Genomic DNA, 19668 nt, shown 5'->3' with positions numbered 1-19668 from the left:
CTCTGGCAGATCTCAGTAAAACCTAATTTTCAGATACTGGCACTCAAAAGTTTAATGATTTTTACCTTTTGGATAGGGTACGATAAGCGGCCCGGTTTTTTTTATATCGAAATTGACAAACGAGATCACTTAATCATAACCATCGATGTAATCAATCGATACTGATTAATTATTATGAACAATTAACTTAAAAAATCTATATCAACAGCTGTTAACTATTTACAATAGTACTTGTAATGTAATATTTAAAGTTTATACAGGTACGGTAACATTTGATTATAAAGAATGGCAGTCAATTTTAGAAAACTACACGACATTGCTTTGAAAGATGATAAGACATGTTTTTCGTGGCTTCAACATGTTGGACTGAAAAACCCATTATGTGAAATTTGTGGGAAAGAAACACCTGTAACTGTGAGAAGAGCAAATATGGTCACCTTCAGTTTTCCTAATTTTGGTTATAATAATTTGATCACTGAAATATTAAATTCATATTTTAATTTAAAACATTATGATTGTTATTGAGGACTATAGATACTTTTATGTCGATTGATAGTCTAGGATTTGAGATGCTAATAATTAGGTATCGATGATTACATTCTTCGATATAAAAAACCAGGTCCGCTTATTGTACCCTACCCTTACCTTTTATAAATTATAAAAATATAGTAGGGCTATCATTTTAAGTGATTAATAGCAAAAAAAGGACTTCTACATGGTAACACTTATTTAGACTGTGGAAGGGTAAATTACAACAATCATTTTAAAACTTATAAATCTTGCGATGTTTATAATTTAGTTTGAACAAAATAAGTAATTTTCCAAATAGGTTATTCATGCAATAAAATTAAACACTATATCTCAACTTTTTAACTACTTTTGTATTAGGGCCTAAAACATACCTTCACACTAGCATCAAGAGTTTGACTGACAATCGTTTTCAGAATAATCTGTGAACTCCCAGACTGTGTGTCCTTCTTCTCACACAACATATTTCTAACCGTTTGTTGCTGACTGCTACCTTATTTAATGAAATTATTTTGATAAAACAAATAAAAAATACTATTTATCGAAAAAGAACTAATTTTTCACAACTATTTAAACATTTTTGTAACCTTAATTTGTTTATATGGCTAATAAAATAAACACAACAAAATATTTTACACATAAACAGAAATGTGATAAAAATGAAATGCGATCATAAACTTCTCAAAAGTTCAAATTCAAACTATTGAGCCACTGACCATACAAACATATCTGAGTCAAGCTGAAGTTGCAGCTGTCGTCAATTAACGACTGCTCACTCAGCAAACACTGAAATGGCGCTTCGGTACAATTCTATGCCATAGGTATTAAAAATTACAGACTTACTATGAAAAATGTACTTTGTTCACATGCTATGGATGAATCTAGAGACCTGTCACAATTTAATTCATCATACAATAATTCACCATCACTTTTGGATTCTATAATGTTCAACCCATTACATTTTCTTCTGTGTTTATGTTTTGCTGCCATTTGAAATATATAATATACATTACTAAACACGTTGGCGAAATGGACTATTTTTTTAATAGTTTGCAACGCATATATCGTTTTAGTTTTCCCGTAAAAACATGTTAACTTATTATAAAGAACAAGAAATATTGTAATGATTTACATTATTTTACTGTATCACATGACTGATATGGTTCAATTAATTCAAATTCAAAAACTAGTATTATCTCAAAATAAAATAAAATGCTTAACCAACTCCCTGAATTCGAAGAATGTTGTGTCATGTGTGTTAATTTGAATCTACAATTTTCAACCAACCAGCGTGTTTCTTGTTTTGAATATTTTGTCTTCAAGTGTTGTCTATAGAGTAATAAAAAGGTAAAAGCTCTTTTTGTGTAAATAATAATAATAATATAGGTTTGGCAGCCCTTGTGATTTTCAGTATTTGAGCTTCATAATTGTTTTTGCAAAGATTAACAAAAGTTGTATATAATTCAGTCTACTCGATTCTACAAAATTATATGTCACTTTTTAGCTGACCTAAACTAGCATCTGTTATTATTTCTAAATATGTCAGTGTTGAGGAAGTGAAATAAATTTATGATTTAAACTTTTCAGCATACATAACATTAAGCAGCAGTAATGCGTTAAATATATATTTCATTTGTTCCTTCATGTAGCACGTCAGCTATTGATATAGTTTTGTAATAACAGGATAAAAGAGGGTATAATTCCAGAATGCAGTATAAAATATGTACGGGATGTCAATGTCTCATACCTGTTGATATTATACTTTCCTTGAGGTTTTCAAATCAGTATTGTATGATCAAGTATTTGTGTACTTTAGAAAGTTTTTAGAAATATGAACTAATTGTTAAAAACATGTGTTTTAATGGTCTTGATAATTCATTTATGATGTTGATAATTAGTTATTTATAAAATAGGTATCAAAATAGGTTTTTATAATTTATTATAATGGGGTTAATTTATTAGTAATTAGTAAGCCAGCCAGTCTTTTATTTTGGCTTGTTTGTTCATCTTGGACATTAACCATTTACACAACAGTTTGTTTGTTCCAAGATTGGAAACTCACTTTTTTGCTAACGTCTTGTCAGTCTGTGTTACTAGTTTAAATAGCACTGTATTATATGATTATTTTACATTTTATTTACATAAGAATTAAGTATTTATATAGTAGTAATTATCTGTCTGTTAATAGTAATGAAGTCACAGATCTTTAATATCGGCCAACAATAAATTTTAGAAATAATTGTATTTCAATAAAGTTCCTGAGAATTGTTATAGAGTGCAGTCTAAAACATATAATTATTTGTATTCATTAATTTATTTTTACATTAGACGCATTTGGACCGAAGTGAATTTCCGAGAACTAGTACGTAAATAGTTTTTTGATCGGATCAAGAAGGCATACAAAACTATGACAATGTAAGTTTAAACGGCCGAAATTATGCACCTTTTATCAGCAGTAAGGTTATCGGTCCTACATGTATATTTTTCCTCGTTGGGTCACCAGGCAAACTCTACTATGGTACTAGAAATATTTTAGGCGAGAAGTATATGGCAAAGGCTAGGAGTAAAACACTTTTTGAACGAAGTAGGTTTCCGAGATCTGTGTATTTGTAATTTGGTAGACTCAACTGTAAGGTTGGAAATATAACTAATTTGAACCTGAAAATGACCTTGCAGGGGCAAAACATGGTGAAAGAGTCGTGTTAAACTCTGATACTCTTAACCATGAACATTTACATAATGTATACCTGCTGTATGCATACTTATGTTTGAAAAATTTCATAGGACTCCATAATTTTACATCTTGTATTTACTAAGCCAAACAAGAATTTTGATTTTTTAATTGCGTGCAAAACCACGGATAATATCTAGTTTGATATAGTATTCAGCACAGTATTATTCATATGTTCATTGTATTAGTCTACATTTATTATTATCTGTTCCTTGACTTGTTGTTTACGTTTAATTACTCAAGACCTCGCATAAATTTCTTTTTCGTATTTTTCAGTTTATGTTTTTCACAGAAAGTTGTGGTACCCTTCTAATTTTATTTGACATCACTAGGCCTCAAACGCCACCACTGGCCGCCGCCTTAGTTGACAGCTGCTGTCAGCTGAGCAATAAAGAACTTTTTTCTTGGGGTCCAGTGTACCCCTTTATTCCATTTAAGGTTGTGTTTTCATCATTGTCTATATATAATAATATTGGTTTTAATTTCATGTGTTTGGTTGCTTTTGAAATCATTTACATAATTTCCGTATTGAAAAAAATACAATTTTTAACCAATATCCAATCAAAAAAATCATACAATATTATAAAACAAGTGTTTTGATTTATATAGTCTATATTTTGATATTCAAATTTCGCATAAGATTTTGATGTTGTGTAAGGTAGGTTATAATTGGGATGGAATAAATATATTCATACATTGTTTAAAAATATAATAAAATGTTAGCTACCATATAGTTATTCATCCAAAACTTTAAAAATTTCATACACATGGGTATTTTCACAGAGTTTACGTTTTTTCGTATAAATTAAAGCATTTTGTGAAAACAAACTTATTATCTTGCTATATTTATTGATTTTTTAACTAATATATTACAACATGCACACGATTATAGTCTAAATTAAACAAATTAATGTTATATAAATGCAATTTATTTATATTGATACTTTCCAGCGTATTTTAAAATAGGATCCAGTACCATGCGTGCCTGTTGAAGGACAACAATATATGAGTGAATTTTGAATGTTAAATATTAATAATAAGTGCTTATAGTTTAATTTTGTGTCTCTACAAGAAAGAAGACGGACTGATGATCCTATCTTCTTATCCAGGATAGTAAATGGTGACACTGACTGTTCGGAGTTGACTGAGTTGTTGGACTATCGTCTAGAGAGGAGAGAGAGAGAGAGACGTGCTGGAGCCGAAGCCCCTCGTTCCCACCTCCACCCCTGACACAAGTCTGTGACTTATTTGCCAGGCCTCTTGCCTTCTCCTTTTCCTTCTTCTCTTCGGGCTTCGGCCACTTAATCCTCTTCTCGACACACTTGCTTGTGTCTAGCCTAACAGCACGTCTCCTCTCATCTCACCGCCTCTGTGCGATGAGAATATCGGGATACTAATTTCTCTCTTCCAAGCTTTTAAACTCTGTTTCCCTCTCTTTTCATTCCAATCCTTCTTGTTGTAGTTCTGAGCTCTTTAATAGTCTCTTCATTGAAGTCAAAGTTGGCTCTTCTCCATTGTTGATGCTTCGATGTCATCACCTGCCTGAGGTCACTGCTTTCCTCCTCAAACAGTTCACACTCCATGAGCACATGGTTTGCGGTCTCCAGCTCTCCGCACTCACACCTCTCCTCCTGCACCAAGTTAAATCTCTTGAGGTTCGCCTTGAAATATTTCCGTGACCAGTGACGAACTGTGTCAGGTAATGGTCCATCTCCCACTTCTGCTGCAGTCTCCTTCTGATGTCCGGCATGTATTCAAAGGCCTCCCTGCCTTTTGTCGGTATCCTGCCAGCGCCTCTGCCATTCTTCCAGAGTCCTTTCCAGTCTCGCTGCATTGCTCTCAGCGGCGTCCGTTCCTTCTTCCTTATCCTCCCACCTCTTCACCTTCTCTACTATTTGCAGGTCAATCGGTGTCACTCCTGCCAGCACTCTGATTGCGTCATGCGAGAACGTGTTGTATGCCTTTGCTACCTTTAGTAGAACTCTTCTTTGCATGCTCAGCAATTTCCTCTTCAGTGCAATCTTTCGGGCATTTCCCCCCCAGAACTTACATCCGTACAACATCGCCGGCTCCTCGCAACCTTTGTATAGCATCATAAGGTGCCTCCCTGCCATACCCCTATTGGCTCTTGCCTGTCCTGCCAGTTTGGCGTAGATCCCTTTCATTTTCTCGCTCACCTCCTCCACATTTTTCTCAAAACTCATTCTCTGTCCTACTACCACTCCTAAGTACTTCATTTCCTTTTTGCAACGTATATATTCTCCTTCCACTAACAGCCTAGGTGGTCTTACCAAGTTTCCTTTCAACATCACTGTCACTGTCTTTGCTTTTGAAAACTTCAGCTTCCTTTGTTGTCCCCATTCTATTACCTTTTCTACGGCCCTACTACCTCTATCACTATCAGCCAACTGTTGTGTACTCTGTCCTCTGACTATCAGCAGTGCGTCGTCAGCGTATGCAGTGATTGTTACTCCTTCCCCTAGATCCAATCTCAGTAGGCTGTCGAACATCACATTCCACAGGAGTGGTCCAACAACTGATCCCTGTGGGCACCCTCGAGTCATCCTCTTCCCTGCCTCTCCATTTCCCACCCTGAGTAACACATCTCTACCTTGGAAGTAATCTCTAATTAGGCAATACAAGCTCCTCGAAGAATTCCACATCCTTAGTACCCTTAAAGGTTCTGGCCACCATGCCGAGTCGAATGCACCCGCTATGTCCAGGGAGACGGCCAGCACGTATTTCTCCACGGTCTCCTCCACATCCCTCTTCACTTTCATCAACGTATCCACTGCTCCTCTTCCCTCTCTAAATCCGAACTGCCTATCACTTAATAACTCTTCTTCGCTGAGCCATCTTTCATTCTTGTTACAATCAACTTTTCGCCTAACTTTCCCAAGACAGAAAGCAGTGTCACTGGTCTGTACGATTTCACCTCACTGGGATTCTTGTCCTTATTTTTCAAGAATATTTTTACAACTCCTTTTTCTCCACACTGATGGGAATCTTCTTTCTGCCAACATCCTATTGTATAGGATGAGCAGATGCCCTTTTATCCTTCCGTACATCCTCTTTACTACCTCTACCTTCACACCATCGTGTCCAGGAGCCTTTCCGTTCTTCATTTGCTTTACTGCCGCATCCAACTCCTCTTCTGAAAATTCTGGTTCCTCCAACCCCCCGCTAACTAGTTCCATTTGTGCTCTTACAGTTCTTTGATCATTAGTATCATCGTCCTGATTGTCATCTGGCAACAAACCTTGCAGTATTACTCTCAGCGTCTCCTCTATCGTCGTCGTGAAACTTCCATCCTCCTTCTTCATACTGACCAATGTTGTTTCCTTCTTTGATCTATCCATAATGACCCTGTAGGCCTTCCCCCAAGGGTCCTTTTCACAGTTTTCATCCAGAAGCTTCTGCCACGCATTCCTTTTTTCGTTCCTGATTTCCCATACATAAGCTGTCCTCGCTGTGACATAAGCTCTTCTGTCTTCCTGAGTCCGTGTCCTTCTCCATCTTTTACCATATCTTCTCATCCTTAGCATCATCTCACTTATTGTTTCTGTCCACCAATGTACCTTCTTTTGGCCTTTCCTCGACTTGGGCACCGCCCTTTCCATCACCCTTTTGATCACATCTTGAAGCTCCTGAGCACATATTTCTGCTTCTTTTCCTTCCCACTGCAGCCCCTCAACCTCCTCAACCAGAACTCAATCAAATCTCACCCAGTCAACGTCTCTTAGGTTCCACGATCCTTCAGTCATCTCATTTCTGCAAGTTCTTCCTACCTCCCTTTCCTTCAATTCAAACTTTATAAGTCCGTGGTCGCTCAGTGACTCTTCTACAACTTCCCAATTGACAATTTTCCTCGTTACGTCCCTCGTTCCTAGAGTAACATCGATGTTTGAAGATCCTCCTTGGGTGTTCTCGAAGGTTGTCCAACGGCTCCACCGGTTTCCTATCTCTAACTCACAGGCTTCCACCATTTCCTCTACTTTCTCCCCTCTACTATCCGTCCTGTCACTCCACCACAACCTGGATTTTGCGTTTAGGTCCCCACCGATGATGACTCCTTTTCTCCTGCTCTTCCGGATGATCTCCACTATTTTTCTCAAATGACCGTCAATTCCCTCTGACGGCCGACAGTATAAGCTGACAACCTTCAGTGACTTCCCTCCTCTTTCCAGCATCACACTCACGCAAGTATTATCAGATTCTCGGGCGACTAGCATGGCATCGATCGAGTCTTCCAATAGCTACCTCAACTCCTGCTCTCCTTTCAAAAACAACGTCCCTCCGCATCCACTAATCTGTCCATCTTTCACATAAGGCTCCTGTACGAGCAACACCTCAAGACCCTCCTGCCTGCTAACTCTCACCATTTCCTCCATAGTCATTCTTCCTCTTCCCACATTTATCTGTCCCAGTTTATATTCCATAGTCGATCTGTTCATTGTACCTCTTTACTGCTTTCTCATACGCTGGGCATCCTCTCCAGCTTGCAGGGTGTCTCGCATCTAGCCTGCCTTCTCTGCTGCAATTTGCACACCTGGCCCCCTCCTTTTTTGTATTATTACAGTCTTTGAAGACATGCTCCTTCGCGCAGTGCGAACAACTTGGCTTGTCATTTGTGCAAAACTTTGCCACATGCCCAAACCTTTGACACTTGTAGCACCGTGCTAAATCCACATAATCTTTAATCCTGCAGCTTTCCCACTCAATGTATTCCCTACCCTTCCTCCTCACCCAGTTCCTCACCCTCACAGAACATTCGGCTACCATATGGTTCCTCTTTACTTCGTTTCTCCTTTCAGCTTTTTCCTGGTATTTTGCGGCGAGTGCCGCTACAGATTTGAATTTGGCGCGCGTAATCCTTCTGTAGCCGCCAACGCGATAGCCAGCTGCGCCGACCTCTAGCCCTTAGCTCAAACAATAGGAGCCTCCTACCATCCGGAATTCTTCTGGACATGTTCTGGTAGGATGGTTCCTGCTAGGTTATCAGGCTGAGACCGGAGGTTGTGCACGGAGTCGTTGTGCAGCGATCGGGTGAAGTGGACGGTAGAAGTGAGTGTACGTGGCCTGGGACTTGGTATAATTGTTAGGGAACCTTTCGGAACTATATCCAAATTATTAGTTAATCTCTTTAGTCATCAAAACTGGTTAGGCTTTGGATAGAGGGAATCTAGTGGCGGATCCACGGTTATTATTCCTCTGGAAGGTGCCCTCTTCCGGTCGCGACGACACGAGGTCGCAATTTGTGCTTCACCGTGAATTCTGTGTTGAAGTCCTCTTCCTCAATCTCACTTCCTTGCATATTCCGCTTATAGATCTCTGCCTTAACCGCCTCATTACTTAATGCCGGATTAATATCGTACACCATTATCATGGGATTTTTCTTTGTCGGCTTTTCTACTGTCATACCCGCACTTCTCAGCGCATCACTTTTCAGGAGGTTTTCCACCCCTTCCTCAGATTCTGACTCTATTATGACTCCGTTTCGGATCATTCTCAGTCTTCTAACCTTAAGCCCTATTTCTGAAGGCTTCACAAGCTCCTTCAACTTCCTTTTTATCTCCTCGCTTTCCTTATTTTCCTGCTTTACTACGACCAATTTTGGTACTGGCAGCACTGGGCCCTTCACCTCCGTGATCTTAGGCACTTCCTTTCTTCCCAGGGCCTGTGCAAAGGTAGCATGATTTCTTACTTCGTTCCCTTTTTGCCCCACTCTTAATTCTTCCCTGACTGCTGTCCTCAGGATCTGCACCATCCTACCACCTTCTTCCTCCACCCTAGCACCTACGATTGCTCTTTCTTCCAATACTCTTTAGTCAATACTATATGCTCCTGGACTTCATCCATGTACTCATCAAACTTGCTGGCATAGTTTGTCTTTACCATCTTTACAATCTGTGACAGCTTAAACCAATTTCGCATCTTCCTTAATGTCTTTCCAAGGTTTTCCAGGGGGTCCAGCCCAAGATGCAGTTCATCATCATCATCATCACTTCCTTCAGGGTCTTCATATTCTGTTTCCTCAACTTTCCTACTTTTCGCTTTATTCCCCCCCCCATCATTTGGGCTCCACCTAGTCATCTTTTTAGTAGTGTCTGTTTCTGTCCCTGACCTCATCTGACTACTGGCTGCCGAGTCCGCGTCTCTCCTGACAGTTCTGCTCAGTTTTCTTTCCTTGAAATGCCTTTCTAAGAACTCCTTCTCCGCCTCCATCCTCTTCCTTTCCCCTTCCGATACCACTCCATCACCCTCGTCTTTTCTTTCAATCCTTATACCAGTTATATTCGTGTCCAAAAATTCAGTTTGTTTGTTGTTTTGTTTGTTGTCTCCCATCCTATTCCCACGAGTATTGAGGTCCTATACGTCAATCAACGCAGAGCCTCTTGCGCTGACAAGCCTACATACAAGGGAGAACGGCAGGTATACCAGGGCATCTACTGCTCGTGATGCCTCAAGCCCGTCACCATGCATCCCTTCAGCACAGTTCTGTCATAACCTTGGGATTGGGCATGTAGATGGTTTTTAGGGACTCCTCCCTAGCTACCACCCAGAGTCGAGGTGACATACGCCAACCTCTACTTCAGTTCTTACTGTGAGTTACGCTCGTTACTCAGCGAAAACATGACCCGACTGAGATGAGAGAGAGAGAGGGGAGAGAGAGAGAGAGAGAGGAGAGAGAGAGAGAGAGAGAGAGAGAGAGAGAGAGAGAGAGAGAGAGAGAAGCTTTGTTGATATTGTCATTCTTGAAAGTAAATATTGATTTAATCCTGTTATCAATTATATATTCTATTCGCGTTGTGCTCATTGCATTGCTGTTATCATTAATGTTACTTAAGTATTGTTATTTTTCAGCATCTTAAGCCTGTTGCTAGATAAATTAATGTTCATTGCATTGTACTAAGGACATTACTTTTGTTGGTACAGTTTTTGGTTTTTATCTTATCAAATGTTAATACTGTTGCAAATTTATATATTTATTGCGATGTAGGTGTTATTTATTTTTATTTCTGTATAATTTTCTATTCTGTTGCAAAGTATATATTTATGGTATTGTAAGCACTGTATTTCTATTGTATTTTGATACTCTGTTGCTGCCACAAATTTATATTAACTAGGCAAGTTTTTGTACACAGTTGTCATCATTTATGTATGTATCTGTAAAAAATTGGTGATCACCGTTGAGATAAATAAACATAATCTACCGATAGCTTTGTATTACTGTTTATTGTTTTGAACATTTATTACACACGTTTTACATGGGTAATCTCTTAAATTCAAATTGTTTTCATGTAAACCCTGATGACGACAGAGCTGAAGAACAGTGGGTACATTAGTTCCAAACATTCACGTACTTTGGAGAGGGGTGTTTTACAGAATAAATATCCGAAAGAGTGAAATTACGTTTTATAGTAAATCAAATTAGTTCGCGCGCGAGCGCGCGCGCACACACACACACACACACACACACACACACACACACACACACACACACACACACACACACACACACATATATATACTGTATATGCTTACAAAAACCATATATATAAGAGGTTATAACACCCAATAAACCAGTTACTATTTTGAAAAGCATTCATGTTTGTCCGAAAATTACGTTTTTCTCCCGGCATATATTAATTACTTGTAAGAAAACCAAGTGAGACAATTAATTAAGGAATTAAGTAGTTCATACCATTTTACGCAATTTATCTCTGGACAGAATAAGAATGATTACATTCGTGATGCATTCATTAGGATAGTTATTTCTCCCAGTATCAGATAAAGACTTTAGGAACTCAAAACTCTGTATTTGGAAGAGATGTTTAAGAAACCCATAGGTCTAGAATCGACACAAACTCAATTTGAATCCTAGAAGTTCATATTCTGTAATGAATTTTGTACATACGGCAATGCAAATGGTTTAAATTCGGATTCTGTTAGCGATGTTAGCTTCAACAAAAGTGGCTGTCCTGTGGAATGTCCTGTTTTTGAAACTACCTACAACGTATGTGGCATAAAAGGCATTTTATTAAACTCTGTAGATCTGAGAAAAATATCTTCGTTTCTTAAAGCCCATGCCTTCAAAACTTTCCTTAACTTATACATCCCATAAATCGCATACTTGTGCAGCTTCCCCTCCTTTACTCGCCATATCTAAAATATCAATTGAAGTGAATGGAGTGCAAACATTTACCTTGGTGAATAGTGGCAACTTTGAGACATTATTGGTAATATTCCAGACTGTAAACAGAATGCAGGTAAATCACGTCATTATTCGAGCAAAGCAGGAGGAAAAGGTGAAACAATTTGTGATTACTTTATGTCATTTTAAGCAAGCATCAATGTGGCAATGATATTTTGAAAAATATTATGTTACATTAAGCAAAATTGAATTTATATAGGATGATGTCAATAATCTGATAAAAAACACTGGTCTGAGTATATAGAGAAGAAGTCAATAAATTCAAACAATCCACTTAAACCTACTAACTTACTTAAAGAAAGTATATTACAAGTTTTTATCTTCAAGCACGTTAAAAGTTGATAACAAAGAGTATGTGTTGTTTGTCAATAATTGCAAACTACAAACAACATAAAATTAATCAGGACAATACAACAGCATTATAAAACAAGCACTATTAAATGAGCAAGTACACAGTAACTGATTTATATATTTTGTGATAATTACTGCATTGTTGCCATCACAGAAAACTTGTCTTCCACCTCAACAGGAAGGTAAAGAAGGATATTATAAAGCAAATATTTAATCTGAAAGACGGATTTGATCAATTAATGCAGCTACGTACTTTATGCTTGTACAGCAATTTTAAAACGCCTTACTTACATTTTGGATCTTATATCTTGATTTTCTTCTGCATAAATCTGACGAGTAATGTTTTATTAAGAATATAATTATCTGTCTAACTCTTCATAATTGTTTTGAGAATTTACTACTGACTGGAACGAAATCTTTCTGCGGTAGTATGGCTTTAACAACAGATTCATCGAGTTATATTGTATTGTTGCTGCAGAAAAGAGAGTTGGCAGCCTTTTCGAGGGCTTGCTAGCTGGACATCACGTATATTAATTTCGCTAAGGCGTTCGACGTGCTGTCAATGATATTAAGGGCTAAAGGGACCCTAGATTCTCTTAATTGGGTAAATCATCATATAACCAAAAGCGTACTACCTAACAAGAACGGTTCAACAGCGCCGAACACTTTTTCTCAGACTGTTCATTATGGTTTCCTCATTCCTACGATTCCATAGTCCTTATGGCTTGCATATCTTCAATTTACTTATCATTAACCTTCTAGACACGATAAAATTTCACATGAGATAACCCGATGTTGGTTGAAGAGTTATCCTCGGATCATTATGTTACCTTCCTTCAGATGAGCTTCACGCGTTGTGTCTTGGTGTTTTACTAACAATATGGAGAGAGATACATAAACATGCTCAATTATGAATTTGTACTACTCTTCTTTGCCCTTAATGAGTACATACTCTCTGGGAGAGTGGTACGCAACAGTTACCTCCACTTTGGAAATACTTTGTCTCTTATTGTATAGTTTTTCATGTGATAATGTGAGACGCTGGTCTGTTGAGAGTTTGGCTCTGAGGGCAGTTTGATCTATGCTATTATTATTATAAATAGACTCACACACATGCACAAGCATTTCCAAACACGTCGTTTATTTTGCATTATTTATTTATATCATTATCTGTAATTACTTATTAATATCACTTGCTACTGTTATTGTACCATTTTTCCTGTTAATAGTTTGTCCAATGGTTTTACATAACACATTGTTATTGTTCATCTTTGTGTGATCCGTAATATTGTTTTATCTTCATCTAATACTATAATAACGTATGATTTTTCTTATTTATTTTACGTATAATGTCCAAGAGTTCTTCCCACTAGGAGTTGTCAAGATTTATCTAATTTCGCTTTGCCAGTATTCGATGCTCCACTAATGCTGTTGTATTGAATTGATATAATTAGTTCTTTATTGTTATTGTTCCTAATGTTTTTAAAAATGGCTCTGTCGTTTACTTAAAAAATAAAGACCATATGTTGCGGATAAATGCAATTAAATATGTTAGGACCATTCCTTTTGTATTTTATGCCTTTTTTATCCTTTATGTTATCTTGATTAGTTGTTATTTCAATACTATAGTATTTATCTAAAAAGAATCTTTTGCAAATAATTTATTTTCATCAAAATTGGAGCTTTAGTGATGTCTTTATGTGTATGATTAAATTTAAAATAGGTAGTGAAAACTCATATAAAGAAATACTAATTACAGTAATTCTTGACTCTTTGAGTTGCTACTCAACTATTTTTAAAATAAAAATTGTAATATTTAACCCTTAATATGGTTGAAATAATTCAATATAATCGCCACAAAATATTTCTTAAAATATAAAATATTGTATCTCAGTAGCCTATCAATCACAAAAAATCCTAAAACTATAGTTTATTGCACGTTGCCTTTTAGAGACTATCTCATGGAAACATAAACAGACCATAACAGCCAATAGCATTTGAACATTTACCAGCATTTGACTTTGGCCCCTTTCGGGTACATCAGGTGTTCAGTTCCGTTCCATCTCACTGTTTGGTTCACGTTTACACTGGGAACTTCTAACAACTGGATCACCGGGATAGGTTTTATAAACAAAGTTGAGAAGAAGGAAAAGAAAGGAATAGTGAATTGAACAGCACACCATGGCTACTGAAGATCACGATTATACAAACAGTTCTAATATGAACAAGTTGGATTACAGTGTGCATAAATATTCTAGTGTTTCGCCGAATTTTACTGCTCAGTGAGTACATTGTATCATTATTATACTAACTATAAAATTCCACTTTTTAACATGGTATAACCCTTCTTAACCTAAATGTTGTAGGTACTCGATATTTTCGTTTATAAGGACGTTGTGTAAATACAATATTCATGTTAATCTCCTAAAAATTTAGTTTAAATATATATATATATATATTGTTTACAAGTACTAGACCTACTTGAAACATGGACTTTTAAAACAACTTGTTCTATATTATGAGGATAATTTTTGTCATGCTATTTTTCACATGTCAAATTATAAACACAATTAATAGCCTATATGGGGTAACAATTTCTATTTTTACTGCAAAATTATCTAGCATTATTCTCTGATTCTTAACAAGAAATCTGATATAACACTACAGGTACATGTACCACAGATAGATAAGATGTTTTTTAAACGAAATGTAGCCTACAGAGATTTTACAAAAAACCTTCAAAAGTCATTGCACATTTAGGATTTCTGATAGACACTTCTAGGGTTAGTGATGAATAAAAAAAAAACTATCGTGGCTAAGTGAATTTATAAAATCTAACAGACAGAACAGTGTAAAATTTAGTTAATTTTTACTATGTTGAAAAATAAATGGTTTGAACTTAATGGCCTGATTGGCAAAATACGAGTTTCACGTTAGAACAAAGCAATACAAAGTTTAACCCTCCAGCTGGTATGAAACGAATTTTCATACCAAAGGCCCGTCCGATTTGGCAAGGACGAATATTTGTCGCCAAAGTAGACATGCACAGTTATTGAAATTTTAGGCAATTAAGGTCATATAAATGATTTTTATTTGATATATTCTGGAAGAGCATTAACTATAGTACCGATTTACTGTTCTTACTTCGATTATTGGGTAGTTATCATATTAACGGCCTTGGCGGAAAAATACGAGTTTTGTGTTATAAACTTATTGGAATCGTCATATAGAACAAAAAAGTATAAGGTTTGATGGGGTGGAAATGAGAAATAACGAAGTTCTAGAAAATGAAAAATGAAATAACTTCAGTAATATCTCCATGTTCTACATCCACGTCTAGCGTCACGTGACCTTTTGTGGCCAATGATTGAACCTCGTGATGACATCATCGGTTGCGCCGCCATCTTTGCAAACGTAAATGAAAAATAATACAGAAATGAGCAGAATTTTGATCAAAATTAATAAGGTTTTTCTTAATTTCGAGAAAAAAATTAATTACGAGTGCCTCTGGCCATCAGCGCGGGCTTCGGCAGAGGTGCTGCCCCGCGCTGATGTCAATAAAAGAAAAACATCCCTCGAGATAGTACCTATCAGTAAAATATAAAAATTCTAGAGGGGCTGATCAAAAATATAAATTGAAATGTAATGCAAAGGCAATTATGTAAAGTTAAAAAACTACATAAATCATGAAAAACTCAAATATATAGATGGATATTAACAGAGAACACTTACCATTAGTGTGTTGGCGGATATAGCTAAACAGCAGCAACAAAAAAGTGGTCTATCACAACGAAACGACAAAGTCTCCCGGTTTAAAAACACCACTCGACCGCACGACGAACACACACTCATTTTAAAAAAATTCCATGTTCAAATAAAAAAGAGATAATTTCGTTTCGGTTAAAACGTAAACTCTTTACGTGCCCTACGAAACACTCCGACACACACAATTCACTAGGGTTGGTTGAACTAGTGGATGGTTGATTCATCATTGTAAACGCGCTCACTCAATCCGACCTACTGAACACGATATCTTGTGTAGAACTGACCCATGCCCCGGAGAACTCAGATAACAGGTACGTTATCAGGCTGCTATCAGTCCCGGCCGCAGATAATATTCAAGTAAACAGATTATCCAGACACAGCACACAAACTGAACATTAAAACATTAGGAACTTAACCACTTATCAATATACCCCCTAAAATCATGTTATTTGTCATTTGCACCCCCTAGTACTATAATATTTTTTGTTCAGGAGGGTGAGCAGAATACGTTGGTAACGTCAAATTCGTGATTTGCCGCTCCGGCGTTTAATCTTACTGGTACGGATTATTGTCTTCTTTGTTTACCGTAAAACATCGTTCTCTATGGACAGCTGACGTGAACATAGTATTGGTCAATCACGTTGTTGTGAAACTTTAACCCTAGAAGTGGCGATGCTAAACTTCCACAGTGGCAAGCTCTTTTTGGCCACTTTGAAGAGTATTTTTTTAAAATTCACCAAAAATATATTTTTTACTCTAACCTAGTCATGTTGCATACTGAATTCTTCGGAAAGAGTTGAATTTTCATATTATGACAAAATAAAATGATTTCTTGAAACCTGAATTGGACTTATCATGTGAAAAACCAAAAAATTTTGATTGACCAAACTAAAATTGTAACTTTGACAATTTGTAAAAAATAACAAACACATAGTTACAGAAAATCCATTATATACAAAGGGTAGAAACAATAATTACCTACAAATAACAAAGGAAAAAGTTTGAAAATTATAAAAAATAAATTTAAAAATTTTAAAAAATAAAATTTTTTTTCAAAATAGCAAAAAAGTTATTTTGTAGAAACTGGTAAAAAAAACAACCTAAATGCTGTAGAATTTGTGCATACTATATTTTACTTTGAAGAGAAAGAGTTTTTTTACAGATCTACCAGATCAGTTTATTACAGTAAATTATTATTTTTAGTTTTTTGTTTGTGATCAAACTTGAAAATGAAATTTGGTACCAGGAAACAGTGAATAAACAAACTAACACAAGATCGTAAAAACAAAGCCAAATTTATTAAAAACCAAAAAGATAGACAATGTTATAATAATAAAGAAAATATATAGCTATATGTACAAGCCAAGAGAAACGAAACAGTCACATAGGCCTACTCAGCTAGTTTTGCCACAGACCGCGGGAGAAAACTTAGGATTATTTCAGTTAGTACCATTGATTATTTCATCGTGATGTTGATGATACTATATGAAATGTATTTGAAATTTAGTGGTGAACGCAACTGTGCAAACTAGGCGTAAAAATAATTATCGGTTGCCTAGCAATAAGCGGCAATGTGAAGCGACTTCTAAGACATCGCTTGCCACGTCACGGCGGCGTAAATAGAACGTCTCAGACATCGCTTGCCACTTAGAGGGTTAAACAAGTGCCGGGTTTTGTGTTTGAGGGTACGAACCAATAGTATTTGTGGAAATTGTATTTTATAGTGTTTTAGTGTTGTTATTATTGTTGTTTAGCTTTCTTAGGTTATAGTTTTAGTTGTTCAGTATGGATGAAAACTTGAGAGACCGATCTTTCAAGTGATCTTAGAGAGCATTTTTTGAAACAAGTAAATACGCGCGCTTTTTTGTACAAAGCCCTGTAACACATATGTTTTGAGGTAAATGTTACAATAATTATATATTTTTGGAATTAAGACAAAATTTTTAATAAGTTATACATTTACAGTGTTGATGTAAAGCTTATTGCTAAGCAGTTACACAACGGAATATTTACAAAAATAATTTCCAAAAAACATTTTTCTTACATTTTGTAAAAAAAAAAAAAAATATGTTTATATATTGTTATTATAATGCTCTCAATATATTTGTGAATACATTAACATATAATAGTTTATATTTGGACTAACAGTTATGAAATGTGATACATTATAAAAAACATATGCGAGGCTGTTAAAATAATGCCGCCAGTACAGAGTGACACCATTGCCAGCTCTAGGGTTAAATGGGTGGTAATGACAAATAACAAAGTTTTATAACATTAAATGGAATTACTTTTCTCGTGCGGAATAATATTTCATTGTTGTATGGGTGTCACTTGGTCTTGTTATGATCGTAAGTCAACCTCCTATTGGTTGCTGCTGACAACAGCCGTTACAATATAAATACAATAATGCTGAAGTCAGGAGAATTTGATACAAATAAAAGACAGTTTTGTTAATTTATACTTTCTAAGGATGAAAGTTTATATCAACCTGATAGAAATGCTTCCGGCCATCAGCGTGGGCTATGGTAGCACCATTGGTGTCTCCAGTCTTCAAAATTACTACTTCATAGAAAACGCAAATTGAAAAAACAAACAAATATTGTACATTTTCGTAATCATAACTTCCTATTATCTTGCAAGAAAAACGTAATTCAGTTCTACATTATTGCTCCAAATTAATTCAAAGTAAAATCGTGTTGGTATTTGACTAAGGTCAACAAGTAGAATGATGATGTATATGTGTTCTTTGTTTCACAGTGAGTCAGATACCATTTGATTGTTTTCATGGCCGCTTGTTATAGCCTACTGAAGCGAAATAAATTTGAAAATAATGCATACAAATTGAATTAAACTTTCAACTAACCAATAAATAGTCTTGTGTAAAGAACAAGCATAAGTTTGATAAATACCGATAATGCTTACGTATACTGATGAACAAACCGAAATAACAGATTGAATTACGTTATAGGTATTTCATATTATGGTATAGTTTAGCTATCTTTTATATCTGAAACCTAATAATTTAATGATGAGTTAAAAAAAATATATATATGTGTATACCTGAAGCAACTTGTAAATCCTACTTCTTATTATTTTACAGAATGGGTAAGCTATCTGATAGTTTGTGACACAGATAACAATGGTTATCGCTATTGTAGTTGTAGTCATTACCTATATACCACACAAATGATCTTACATTGTTTGAATTAAATGGAAAAGTTTTTAATATCACTTGACACATTCTTGTGTACATGGTGTCATAAAAAGATGGGGTTCAATGATATTTCAGTTGTTCTGAAACTTAGCAACTTTGGTAAATCTTAAGATTCGCGACTACCGCTCCAATCGCCGTAATTTTTCGCATACTAACACAGGTTAACGTAATTTCACCGAAAAAAATAGTCCCGATTATCGCAAACATATAAAAACCAGTTTTTCGGCAGTACAATGTTGGCAATACAAAACACATAAATAACAAGATTTTCGACTATTAAACTAAAAACAATGGCCGACCATGGTCGTTTTGATGAGTTGACAGTAGTCACATGACAAACAGGAAAGTTTCCGATTGGCCGGGCAGATCACGTGACCTATAGGTTTCATTACAGGCAAAAGATAAGTGGCGCGCGCGTTTATCACTGATAAGATAAGACGAGCTTATACTAGAAGTAGTACCTGGACTACTGCCCTACGAACTAATAAGACCAAAAAAATGAATAAATGCACTGTCAGTCAAGTTTTTTCTTATTTTATTTTTTTCAAATTTTATGGGGGGGGCGAGTAAATGGCTACGGCGATAATCGGGAATATTTTTTTTTTGTGAAATTACGTTAACCTGTGTTAGTATGCAAAAAATTACGGCGATCGAAGCGGTAGTCGCTGATCTTAAGATTTACCACAACTTTTTCTTTTCTTACCATTTGAACCGATAACTTTTTCAAATTGAAAATTTAACGGAGAATCTCAAAATGATGTAGTTTGCTCACATATGTCTATATGTTGCTGAGAAATATCAAATTTACATACAAAAACACGGGTTTTTTAGGAAAACTGAAAATAATTAATTTCAGACCTA

General features: G+C 35.9%; 2 protein-coding genes across 4 annotated transcripts in view; one reads left to right on the top strand and one right to left on the bottom strand.

The window, feature by feature from the left end:
• LOC124354710 (serine/threonine-protein kinase greatwall) overlaps positions 1 to 1745 on the bottom strand; it is a 76635-nt gene extending 74890 nt beyond the window's left edge. The window contains exon 1 of one of the 2 annotated variants that reach the window (XM_046805366.1): positions 1372 to 1745. In XM_046805366.1, coding sequence (XP_046661322.1) covers positions 1372 to 1518 — 147 coding nt within the window. In that variant the 5' untranslated portion in view covers positions 1519 to 1745. Of the gene's footprint in view, positions 1 to 902; positions 1329 to 1371 lie in introns of those variants that run through there. The other variant, XM_046805367.1, reaches the window with a different exon arrangement.
• Positions 1746 to 13892: 12147 nt separating this feature from the next.
• Positions 13893 to 19668, top strand: part of LOC124354709 (muskelin) — a 92228-nt gene continuing 86452 nt past the window's right edge. The window contains exon 1 of one of the 2 annotated variants that reach the window (XM_046805364.1): positions 13893 to 14107. In XM_046805364.1, coding sequence (XP_046661320.1) covers positions 14007 to 14107 — 101 coding nt within the window. In that variant the 5' untranslated portion in view covers positions 13893 to 14006. The remainder of the gene's footprint in view (positions 14108 to 19668) is intronic. The other variant, XM_046805365.1, reaches the window with a different exon arrangement.

The sequence above is a fragment of the Homalodisca vitripennis genome, chromosome 2, assembly GCF_021130785.1.
Source record: "Homalodisca vitripennis isolate AUS2020 chromosome 2, UT_GWSS_2.1, whole genome shotgun sequence".
NCBI lineage: Eukaryota > Metazoa > Arthropoda > Insecta > Hemiptera > Cicadellidae > Homalodisca > Homalodisca vitripennis.
This window is presented reverse-complemented; position numbering and strand designations above follow the sequence as displayed.